The sequence below is a fragment of the Falco rusticolus genome, chromosome Z, assembly GCF_015220075.1.
Source record: "Falco rusticolus isolate bFalRus1 chromosome Z, bFalRus1.pri, whole genome shotgun sequence".
In the NCBI taxonomy this organism is placed as follows: domain Eukaryota; kingdom Metazoa; phylum Chordata; class Aves; order Falconiformes; family Falconidae; genus Falco; species Falco rusticolus.
Window position 1 is genome coordinate 48,441,699 of NC_051210.1, and position 12,437 is coordinate 48,454,135.

At 42.5% G+C, this 12,437-nt stretch overlaps 1 protein-coding gene across 1 annotated transcript; it reads left to right on the forward strand.

The window, feature by feature from the left end:
- The first annotated feature begins 1,499 nt into the window (after window positions 1-1,499).
- SAXO1 (stabilizer of axonemal microtubules 1) lies at window positions 1,500-11,324 on the forward strand. The gene is given in 4 exon segments (XM_037374380.1): window positions 1,500-1,676; window positions 5,466-5,668; window positions 10,312-10,687; window positions 10,689-11,324. Coding segments are annotated over 4 exon segments (1,257 nt in total). The 5' UTR covers window positions 1,500-1,554; the 3' UTR covers window positions 11,245-11,324.
- The last annotated feature ends 1,113 nt before the right edge of the window (window positions 11,325-12,437 follow it).

The following is a 12,437-nucleotide window of genomic DNA, read 5'->3' on the forward strand; positions in this document are numbered from 1 at the left end:
GTCACAATCCATTCCAGCAAGGTCACATGGACCAGCAAGAGTGAGCATATTCATCTTTTTTTTTATTTTCCTGTTTGCACCTCCTCACCTATGTGAAACCTATGTGATTTTTATAATATTCCTAAGAGAGTGGGGCTTTTTTTTTTTTTTTTTTTTTTTTTTTAGATTTCCACATTGAAATCTTTTTTCTCCTAGTACTTTAACTGACAGGGATAGTCTGCCTTACTCCCTGTAAGGATTCCCTTTGGGTCCAAACTCAAAACTTCTCTAAGGCAAAAACGAACCTACTAGGATTCCTTCTGATTTATGATTTCACAGAAGGCTTTATAATGCAAGTGAGAAACTGGCTTGTCAGAAAGATGATGAATTTTATTTGAGCTCTCTGGGTCCTTCTTCCCGTCTTGTGCTAGTTTGGAAAAGGGTTCAGTATGTGAAGATGTGCCCTTGAATGTAGACCAGACATTATCTGTATAAATTTAGGTAATTGGACAGCTACTGATCCTAGATTGCTCAACATTTAATTTAACAGGGACTTTGTAAGTTATAGAAGCCCTTTCAAATGACTAATTCATATATGGACTAGACACAGCACTGGAAAACATACATCCACTAGGGAACACTGACTTTGGCAGGAATGACGCATAAGACATAAAACCAGAGGCCTTCTCCTCTCAGTAATTCCTGTAGGCTGGTTCCTGAAGTCCTTAATCAACAGCCTTTGCATTGACTCTAGCAGGTTTGGCTCAAAACAGAAAGGGACATAAACTGTTATGTCTCTGGGAAGAAGTCTGAGTGTGGGATCCCAGACCTCTTTCTGGTTTATGGGTGAGCCTTGCCCACCCTGATCTGGTCTCGTCCCAATGTGGAAAGAAGCAGGTCACCAATGATGGGTGATCCATGGTGGAATTTTAGAGTCAGGAGGGAGCTTCATCAGAAAATCAGTTTGTTCTCACTGTCCTCATTTTGGTGCACGTTGTGGAGAGGTCTTGCAGTACCCAGACTGAGCTACTTTCAGAAAGAAAGATGGGCAGAGCAGTGCTGCCCAAGAGTGAGTGAATAGAGACTCCTCAGCTGTTACCCTTTTGCTCATTTGTCTACACTAGTGAGCTCAATATGTGGGTAAAGTATGGTAATAAATTTATGACAAATGGAACAAAAGGGACATTAAATAGAGCTTCTAGTCTACCAGACTAGGACACATGGCTGTATCTCAGATTAACTTGTGTTTTTCTTCATCTAGATGAACTTGCTTTTCTTAGGGTGTTTTTGTTGGCTTCATGGAATTTTTTGACTGCAGGCTACAGTAGCAGACTGAAAGAACCCTTTCTTTATGCAGGTTATGCTTTTCCACTTTAAATAACCAAGGCTGTAGCAGCTATCGCAATGCTTGTTTATCCACTGTTTTGTAGTTGCAGTCTGCAGTGGCCTTTCACAATGAGGTGTTATTAATCAGCTACCTGTGAGTCACAACTCCTGTGCTGGTCTTTTCCTTGCAGATGTCACCGTTGTTCACACCTGCCCACCAGGCTGTATGAAAAGAGTGAGAAGCCATGCATGCTGTCGGAGTACACGGAGCAATACCCACTTTATCCCATCACTGTTCCCAGAGGCTCATTAAAACCGAAGGAAGCATCCAAGATGGCACAGATACCCATGGAAGGCATCTCGACTACAAAGTATGAAAAGTAGTGAAAGAGAGTGAGAACTGTGACTTAGATAATGTGTGTGTGAGAGATGGGTAACGGAGAAAAAAATGATTTGTTTTCACAAGGGGAGCCTGAAAAGAGCAATGTTACGGTTGTACAAACTCTCATGAGGGCTCTGTGAAGGAGGAGTGAAGGTCTGTGTGAGGCCAGTTGTAGTGGAGACAAGCAGCTATTTTTCTTGCACTTCCTGGAGGCTGAGATGTGATCTGGTCAGAGAATACATGGGCCACAGAAGCACTGTCGTGGTCTTGACTTTTGCTCACTCTTTGTTTTGGGAAGCAGAAATGTGATCTGGGAAAGTATGGATGATACTGGAGGAATATTTTTCTTCTGTTCTGGGTTTTGTGTGGCACTTTGCACACTGTAACATAAGTGACTAGTTTCCAAGGAGTTGTGAATATGGTAGAGTTTGATGACTGAAAGGGGGTGTTAGTATTTTCCTCAGGGTAGTCACGGTGGATTGCTGGGCTATTTCTGCTTCTCATCCATGTTGTTACTCAATGTTGGTGTTTGGCAGAAGTCCTCACACTTGCACTGTGCCCATTTCCCTGTTGGAAGTAGTTTCTGAGACTTCCCTGCTGCTGGTAGAGTGATGTGCCAAGTGCTTGTCCACAGAAGAAACTTGTAAGAAGTAGGAATCTTATCCTTTGTTATGAATCTGAGGACTTTGCTTTCCTCAAACAGCAGCTGCTGCCTCAAACAGCAGCTGCTGCCTGATCTTGATGTTCACTATCTTTGTGACATCAAAGGACACTAAGGGCTAATGGCTTTAAACTGAAATAGGATGGATTTACATTAGATATAAGGAAGAAATTCTTTACTGTGAGGGTGGCAAGATAGTGGAAGAGGTTGCCCAGAGAAGCTGTGGATGCCCTATCCCTGGAAGTGTTCAAGGTCAGGTTGGATGGGGCTTGAGCAACCTGATCTCATGGAAGGTGTCCCTGCCTGTGACGGGGGGCATTGGAACTAGGTGATCTTTAAGGTCCCTTCCGACCCAATCCATTCTATTGTCCTATGATTCTATGAATTAGAGACCTATGAGATGCCAATGGCTCTTAATAAAGTCTTAACACTTAACACCACCCATTTGCCCTCCCATCCAAGCCATGAGCAGCCATTTCTCCAGGACAATGCTGTGGGAAATGGTGTCAAAGGATTTATTGAAATCTAGGTAGTCAGCATCCACCACCTTTCTGTCATCCACTAAGCTGGGCATCTTGTCATAAGATGGAGATCAGGTTCATCAATCAGTACCCGACTTTCATAAACCCATGCTGTCTGGGCCTGATCCCCTGGTTGCTCTGTACATGCCATGTGATGGCACTTGGGGTGATCTGCTCCATAACCTTCCCCGGCACCAGTGCCAGGCTGACAGGCCTGTAGCTCCCCAGATCCTCCTTCCCACTTTTCTTGTAGATGGGCATCACATTTGACAGCCTCCAGTCAACTGGGACCTCCCAGTTAGCCGGGACTGCTGATAAGTGATTGAAAGTGGCTCAGTGAGCACTTCTGCCAGCTCCCTCAGTACTCATCCTGACATGGAAGAAGCTCTACCACCTCCTTCCTCTACCTATGCCTTTTAAAAAGTTGTCAGTTTAAATCACAAATGTAGCTGATGAAGTCTGAAATGCCCAACTTACATTTGAGATACCTCTGTCCGCATGTGAGTTTTCAGCAATGACTGAAAGAATCAGGGAGTTTCAAAGAGCAGACTTCACTTGTATATGTGCCTTCCATCTCCAGCATGAGACAAAGCAGCTAGATATCTTTGTGTCTGCCTATAACTAAATCCTGGGCTCAGTGGTGTACTCTTAAGGCAGTTGAGGAGGGGCAACCACTGTGCGGGGTCTGTCAAGGAGTCCTTAGAAACTTGCCATTCAATCAGCAAAACTATACTGGCTCAGAAAAGGCTAGCAATTCCCACAGTAACTGTTACTCCTGGAGTTTAGTACAATTTCTGAAAAGCAGTCTGCTAAGAAAGAGCAGAAACTCCCTATATTTCTTCAGAGCATGTACTCTACCAAATATATAAAACTTGTCTACCCTTCTGAGAGGAGAAAACACAGAGCCTGAACAGTTAGCCATTGGATTGCAGGTCTTGCTGTCCTCTAGGCAACACTGGTAAGAAAATACACCCAGTGTCAAAGTACCATGGCCTAATGGAAAAGTGCCACCGCCTATTGGAGGGCTGCTAAAAGCTCTGGTTGTATGTGGCTAAACTCAGAATGAACTGATGAAGAGAATGAGAGTAACTGCAGGGACTGTGAGGCCAGTGGGCACTGAGTTGTCAGCAGTCCTCTCTAATAGCACTTTGTTGAGTGTTAGGTGTCACACTGGAACAGCAAACTCCCTTGATAAAGTCTGGGACTTGCAGGCATACCATCTTTCATGGCATCTTGGATGCAGGTTGGCACTCCCTTATCAGCAGATCAGTGTCTACTATCTCCACTGCAGATTCTGTTGTATTGCAGTAGTCAGAGTGGGAAAAGGTACTCCCACTGACAGAAAACCCTTGATCATGCTGGTGAAGAATTGCCGGCCTGTGATCTGTTACTTGCCTCCTGTACAGGCTCAGCTGTTTCAAATGTAGGATTGTGTGGTGTGCTGTGGGTAGCTCAGGAAAGACCCTCTCTGTTGCTGTGCCCTCGCTGCTACTGAGGGTGCTGCATGCCTGTTGTATTCCTGCATGTCTTTTTCTTGAAAGAACTGTTGGTTTTAAATTGCTGACAAAAATATGCCAAGGGGCTACAACATTTGTGGACACCTCTTGATGCTCTTGGATTTTTTTTAACTTCTGCGTTTCTGTTTTTAACCCTATATCTAATGCTTTGCAATGTCAGTTCTCTTTTCCTGGTCCACACAGACTTTTGACTACCTTGTTATTTGCTAAAATATGTAATTAATACAGTATATTCAGCGGCTCAGGCTCTTGCCCACCTAGCACCACTCCAGATGTAAAGCACAATATTATTAGAATAGCTCCTGCACTGACCATTTGTCCTGGCCAGCTGCCAATGGTGTAAACAGATCTGCACACCTGTGGGAAAGTACTCTGACATTACAGGCTGAATTAGCTGGTGCCAGGCGCAGACTCTCTGCCCTGTATCAAAGGATGCGGGCAGTGAAATAGGTTCAGGTTAGTGAATGTTGGATGGCAATGTTATTTTCTTCTCCGTCTTGTTTCTGTAATGTTTTCTTGGAGTAAGTAACAGTATATAATGCTCCAGTATCTTAAAATAGCTTTTTTACAGTGGTACCTGAGAAAAAGCTGACTGACTGACCATGCTGATAAAGCTGTTCTGTTGTTATCTCCTGATCCTGGCTGAATTGCTCTGCAGTGTACTGTCTGGGAAGGCTATTGTTGCCTCTCTCAGGTTTCCCATGTGTACAAGACACCCTGCTGTAATTATTTGGCTTTAAAAAGGAGTTAGGTCTTCTGATGTAAGTCCGATGTAAAACAGAGATAGCTTTGTGTAAGGCCATTAACCTCACTGGGTGAAAAGAAGGGGGAATCTCGCCTGCCTGAGGCTGTCCAGAGCTGCCTCTGCCTGAGGCTGTCCAGAGCTGCCTCAGTGCCTTTTTCAGAGTCCAGGTTTCCAAATGTGGAAGGCTTGTGTGTTTCATTAACTGCTTGTATTCTATCCAGGCTTCCTTAGGCTGTGGAGATAAGGGGAAGTATTAATTTCTTTGTGTGTCCAGAAAAAGGAACATAATTTTTTCCTTAAGACAAAAGACATAATTAAATTATTCTATTCACAGGAAGGATTACATAGCTCATGAAGTGTTGCCACAGAAACTTAAACCAGCTGAAAAGTATCTCAAGAGTGATGAGCGTATGGAATTAACCACCACTTATAAACAAGATTATAACTTCTACATTCTCTCTCGAGTACCTCCATGCCTCTCCCATGTGATAAGACACAGCCTCAGCTCCAAGATGGAAACAAGAACCAGTTACAAAGGTATGTGCCCTTGCAGCTCCTCTCAGAACTTTACCAGTAGCTTCAGTTTTTGAAGGAGACAGATCAAAACAGTGCAGTTGTTATTTCTTCTGTCTGCATATGTCAACAAGTTGTGTGGGAACACATAGACACAAATAGTTGGGAATACAGCTCTGGTTAATGGTAGCATTGGAATCTCTCTGAGTTCAGCTGCTTTGCATATCTGACAGGCCTACAGGCAGTCTAGGTAGAAGCAGGGCCATGTGAACCCCTGCAAGTGGGTCCAGCATCATCATCTTCAGGATACACTGAACATACTCTTGGTATACTTGCAGGGCTGGTCCGTACATTCAGTGGATCAGACACATCCAATATATGTAGAATTTTCTGGGTCTGAGCAGGTCATGAAGCATGGGACCCTTTTTTTGTGTGTGCTGCAGAGTTAATATGTGGGTGTGCAAGAGATGTGTATGGCAATTACAGACACACAGAAGCTCCACACAAATGTCCAAAGCACTCAAGCTCTACTCCTGATAAAACAGATCTCTGTGTGCATCTAACTCTGCCCTTGTTCCTCAGCAGCAGTAACAGTGTAGGTGGTTTGTCTTTCTGGGGGTGATATGGAGAAATAGTGTGAAATGGGGACAATGGACATCGATTGTGATTGTATGTGTCTGCTCAAGGAATGTGGGTATGGTGACTAGTCATGGGTGCGGTGACAACTACAGTTTTGAGGAGACGCCTGCCCCTCCTCCTCTAACAAAGGGGAGACGGGGAGACGCCTGCCCCTCTTTCTCTAACAAAGGGGCTATTTAAAAGAGAATGAGAAAAAGATAAGAGACATTCAAATGCTATCTAGAGGGAGGGAGTGCTAAGTCTCCTTGCTGGAGAAGATTGGATGGTCACAAGGACATGAATCACCTACAAACCTGCAAGACCACCACATTCCAGGAAACGGACTGATAAGCTAATTAACATACGAAGCGGGGTTTAGGTAACGAATATGTATAGGCGTTAGTTGAATATTCATTTGTTCATTGTATAAATGTGAGATGGTTCCTCACTTCGGGTATGCACGCTTGTGGAGGAGCGATCCCCCGTGCATCTGCGCGCAATAAACATACCTACTTTATAACTTTCGAGTTATAGAGTCTAATTCCGCACGTCAGGGGCTTCCTTCCTTCCTCTCCTCCACCTTCTCTCTACCTCTCTTCTGCATGCACTGGGAGAAAACTTCCATTTACACAGTTACAGCAACTGCGCTAGTTTTGGTAGTAAGTCATAAGTAGGAAATCAGAGGACTTTGCCTCCCCTCTGCATGCCTTCCAGCTAACACTGCTAAGCAGATAGCTAGCATTTGTGTATTTCTTAAAATAATTTCATTTCATTTCATTATGCTGTACAAATATAAAAGCTTATGATTGGAGCTGGCATGTCATGCATGTCTGTACATTGTCCAGTGTACAGAAACAATTTTTTTTCTTGGAACTCAAAATGATAAAGGAAGTAAGGAAATAAAAGGTATGTGAATGCAGTGTTAAGATTACCCAGCTGAAATGACTGAAAGTCAGACTCTAGTGCAGCTGCAGGTTTGGAACAGCATAAACTAGAATTTTTACATTAAGCACACAGGAAATACTGTCCATTTAAAATGACTTGACTTGTGAATACTATGACCTGCAGGTGCAAAATACCCACGTTTACATGATTTTGAACACTTTGTTTTGCATAGACATTGTGACCAGATGGTATTCATTGGAATAGCTTCAGCGAAGCCAGTAAAAAAAGGCTGCTTTGCACAAGTGGAGGATCCTTCTGTGTTTAGATATCCTTAACTTCTCTGTGTCTGAACCAGATGTATATCTTTGTCTTTTTATCAGTGTTTAGGTCAGCACCTTAACTGTTACTCCAGAACTCTAATAAAACGTATCACAGCAACGTTTGATTATAATTTGCAGTATTTTTCAAAGCACTGCAAATGGAAATCTTTGCCCAAACCCCTTCAAAAATGAAGTTGCATACTGAATGAATTCCCCTTTAAAGGCCCAGGTTCACAAAAAAATAAACTTTTCATTGTGCTGTTTTCCAAGCATTGTTAGGTTTTACTGATCACTACTCAAATATGTAATTTTGAAACATGCTATTCAACTAATTATCATAATTCAAATATTTAACCAGCATATAAGACAGTGAGACACTGGCATTTTGTTACTTTTCTACTGTATTCTCCTTCCTGCTAAACACACCATATCCCAGACAACACTGTAGGTTTAAGATGATGCTATTGCATATCACAATTAGTATCAGATGAATTTGAAACTTAAGCTTTCAAAATTCTTATCTCTTCCAAGCTACACATATTGCTGTTTCTATCTATTTGCAGGTATGCAATCTAATTTTAGATTTGTCTTGTTTGGTTATAGTGAGGTGTCCTTAACCCTCCAATAACATATGGTTCATATCCTCCATTCCCTCCTGTACCCCCTAATGTTTTCAAGATTGTGCTACGTGGGAAACTATTAATATCTATGGGAGAAGAATTAGAGTTACAATAAAATCATAACATATTTTGAAGGAATAGTAGCACTGCTGGGTTACATTAAGTAAAATAAATTCATAATGCCTATGAGGTCTCCAAATATGTAGAGCTTGTAAATTTTTAAAATTGAGGACAGATGGATTTGCTTGTCCTCTTCTGAATATTTTGCAAAAGCTTTTTTAACGTCCAAAATGCACAGACTATTTTCCAGCAAAGATGATGGGAGAATCTTGGTTGGCCTCTGAAATGTTAGATCTCTGAATGAGACTGCTTAGAGATGGTCTGAATCTCATTAGTTTCTCACTTTATAAGACTTTATTCCTGTAATGACGTGTGTCTGTATATGGCCGTGGTTCACCCTGGTGGACCATCTCTCCAGCAAAATGATGTAACCTAGGCATGGACACTAGGTCAGCGTCCCACCAGTGTGATGGTGCCTGGACATCTCCTATTCCCCCAGAGAAACAGGAGCACCTGGGACATTTAAAACCCTCTGTACTAGCAGGGCACACAGCCTGGGCTTCAGTGGCACCACTAGTGGCAAATGAGTCTATGCTGGCACACACAGGCAGGCCTGCATTCCCAGCTGGCTATGCTAATTAGTGGCACGAGGGCAGCTCTGTACTCAAGGGTCAGGGTGCTCACTGGGAGCAACATGGCACCTGTGGCTGCTGCTTCCCCTTGTGTGCCAGGGCAGAGAACTTGATTTGAACCAGAAAGACTTTAAACAGACAGCTAATAGGGGCAAAAAGTTATTTTTTGATCAACATCGCATTGTAACGAACATGTCCTTTGTGTAATTGTGTTTGTGCAGTGCAATAGTCACTGCCATTCAGAAGAAATAACTCTGTTTGGATTGGAAAGTTCAAATATATTGATACCTAATTGCATCATTTACTCTCTAGTACTTTGAAATCTAGACTTCCTTCCTGTGCAGAGTCAGCTGGAAGCTTATTTGCCTCATGACTCTCAATGTGGTTTGAAAGGAGGGAAAATGAAAAAAAAAAAAAAAAAAAGAAAGACTTGGGTTAGCTCCAAGGCTATTTCAGCTTCTTACCAGTAACCATGATACTCTCTAGGGTAAGTTGCACAAGATTACTAGGAAGAGAAAATACATAGTCTTGCGGCTGCAGCACTGGTTCAGAGAGTTAGTCAGCTTTGCAATAGATTTCTAGTGTGACTCAGTGCAAATCTTTTTAAGTCTCAGTGCCTCATTTTTTTCCCTGCTATTCTGCTGAGGAAGGAAGATACGAATGTCTCTAAAATGCTGCCTAAAATGTTTTCTTGGTCATGAATTTAGATGACAAGGTTTCTGGAGTATGGACTGTCTCTGTGATATGATTCAATGCTTCAGATCAGTGTAGCTTTGGTCTGCAAAATCCAGCATGGTTTTTCTAATAAGGAAGAACTGGAGACAGAAGTACAAGCTTCTCCTTGCTTCCTGCTTGTAGTGACAGCAGAGTACCACAGAAAGCAAAGTCAAGAGCCAAGGAGATGCCACAGAATACAGCTTGCTGACACCAAGATGAGCAACAAAACCCTGAACTCAGCAAACAGTAGGCAGCATCACATCTGTGCAGCTGAGAATCAGGTCATCCCCAAATGAGAACGTACAAATAGGAAGGGTAGCTCTGCAAATTGGCTGTTAGAGTGGGATGGTAGGCATCTGGTTCTCTTTGCCCCAGGGATACTGTGGGAGACACCTGAACAGCCTTCTGCAGACATAGGCATACTCTGCCTGTGCTCTGAGCCAGCCACAACATAGCTGCAGGAAGGTAAATGAAGGGCGTCAAAGTCAGTGCCATGATACTCTACTTCCATGATTTCTGGTTGACTGAGCATGAGGACATTGCATTTCACCATCTGTGTAGGTATGGGAAGATACAGGACTATTTTCACTCAATTTTTTTTTTTTTGGTAGATGCTAAACATTTCCAGGGATTAGCATACTGGTATATAATGTGTTCTACAGGATCTCTTTTAATAGGATTTGTCAATCATTACAACATCAGCAAATATTTAGTACAGTAGAAAAATGTAATAATCAAAACAAAATATGGTAAATGCTTAAACTCACCAAAGAAATTCAGTTGAACACTTAGATAGGCTTCCTCTTACATTTCAGATGACTACGTGCTGTGGGATGAACCAAAGACAGAGCTGATCAGACCAAACAACAGGTTTCGCCCATCAGAAGAAAAATTTAACCACAGAACCACTGTCCAGGATGACTATCTCTACAGGGGGCCAGCTGCCACTCAAAGGGGCAAACCTCTGAATCTAGTCCAGAAAACCCAAGCTCCCTTTGAATATATAACCAGTTATAGAGTGAATTATGTGCAACATCCTCTGGAGAAACGTTATGTCCATAAAAATGAGAAATACAAGGCCAATGAGGTCCCGTTTGATGATCTCACTACCCACAAAGTTTCTTACAAGGGGCTGGCTGGTCAGCCAGCCAAGCTTGCAAAACCATACCAGCTGAAGCATCATGATCTTCCATTTTCAGGAAAAATACCGAGCTTGGCCACGGCCTCCCAAATTCAGCAAAAACCCTGATGTATATCTTCCTCCTCTGGAGAAAATGGACCTTCACACCACTACTCAGACACATTACAAGCACCCAAATGGTAGGCCAGCCAAGATGTGTCGATCTTTGGAGCAGTTTAAAAAAAGCACTGAGCCATTCAATAGCTCTTCGATAATGAAGGAAGACTATAAGCCTTGGCTGTGCAAGAAACAAGAACCTATCACTCACGCTCCAGAGCTGACTTTCCCAGCAAAACCAATGGATTGCTTGACTACCTTTCAGACCCACTATGTGCCTCATCTGCTTACGGCTGTGAAGAGCTATAAACCTGGCTGGTCAGGCCCAAAGCATCGTACTGTGCTAGATGCTAAAACGATCTACTCTACCAGCTACACACCAAAGGGCATTGTTAGATGCTTGGCCTCTTACAAAGACCCACCCGGTTACGTCTTTGAGGGAACTGATGCCGATGGTCACAAATTCTATCTCCCTGCTTCCAAGAGTGAATTCCTGCAAGGTGGACACTGAAGGAAAAAATAGTGGATGCAGTGTTCTTCAAGATATATTCAAAGAGCAGAGCCTCAATGACAAATGACAGTTTGATTTTTTTTGTAACCTTCTTTCAAACCAATCACTGATTTCATATTTGGAGAGCTCTTAAAATAAACTTAATTCCCAGGCATTGGCTTCTACTGGATCTTTTGCTCAAATGAAACACATAAAATCCAGGGAAAAGACACATTGGTGCTTGCTTCTCTGCATTTTGTTTCTTTTTCTCACCTAACTCTTGCTCTTTATTTGAGAGAGAAATCCCTCTGCTGAGACACTAAAACAGAGATCTTGTAGCAACACACAATATTTTTAGTGTAACGGGGATTCAGCTGTGTCTGTGATGGCAGAGGCAGGGCAGCCTCTTCAGATGAACTACATGCTGTGTAGTCACACTTAATAGTCATGGCTGGATAGCAAAGTCTGAGGTCTGGCTGTTTCCTGAGTATTTAGCTCAAGTGCTAGGTAGAGCTGCTGCATGCTGGAGGAAAGGCTTGTGTCTCACCATCAAAGTGGCTACTTTTGACGAGGAAGTGGAAGAGAATTTTCTGTACAAATGCATTTTAAAACTTTTGAAAAGCTTTGACACCTGTTGGGATAGAAGTCTTCCATATGTGCTTGCCAGCTGAAGCCAAATATATTCCATCTGAAAATATGAATGCTTAACCCTGAGGGTGGGAAGTCATTGGAACAATCACCCTAGAGACACAGTGGTTCTGCATCACTTGAAGTCCTTAAATCAGTCTGAGAAGCCTTTTCTAAACATATGCTCTAGTTCAACGAAAAATTATGTGCTTGCAGCAGGAACAGCTAGGCAAATCTCTACAAATTGCACTATACGAAAGGGCCAAACTATGTGGTCATTGATGGCTCCATACAGCCTTCAGAAATCCAGGAATCTGTAAAATATTCCCTCACCTGTAGTGCAGTGCTGACCTAGAGTATATTTGGCATTGTTTTCAGCTCCTGCTGTCTTACCAGCCTTTTTGAACCTTCATGTCTTTTAATGTTGAGCTTTGACAGTAAAATATATTTTCTTCTCTATCTTTTTTATTCATTTATATTTCTGATTTTCTTTATCAGCCTGTAATTCTGTCAATTCTGAAACAAGAATTTGTATGGAAAAAAAACCCAGCTGGGGCTTGTGGCTGCAGAAGAGATTGTTCTTTTAT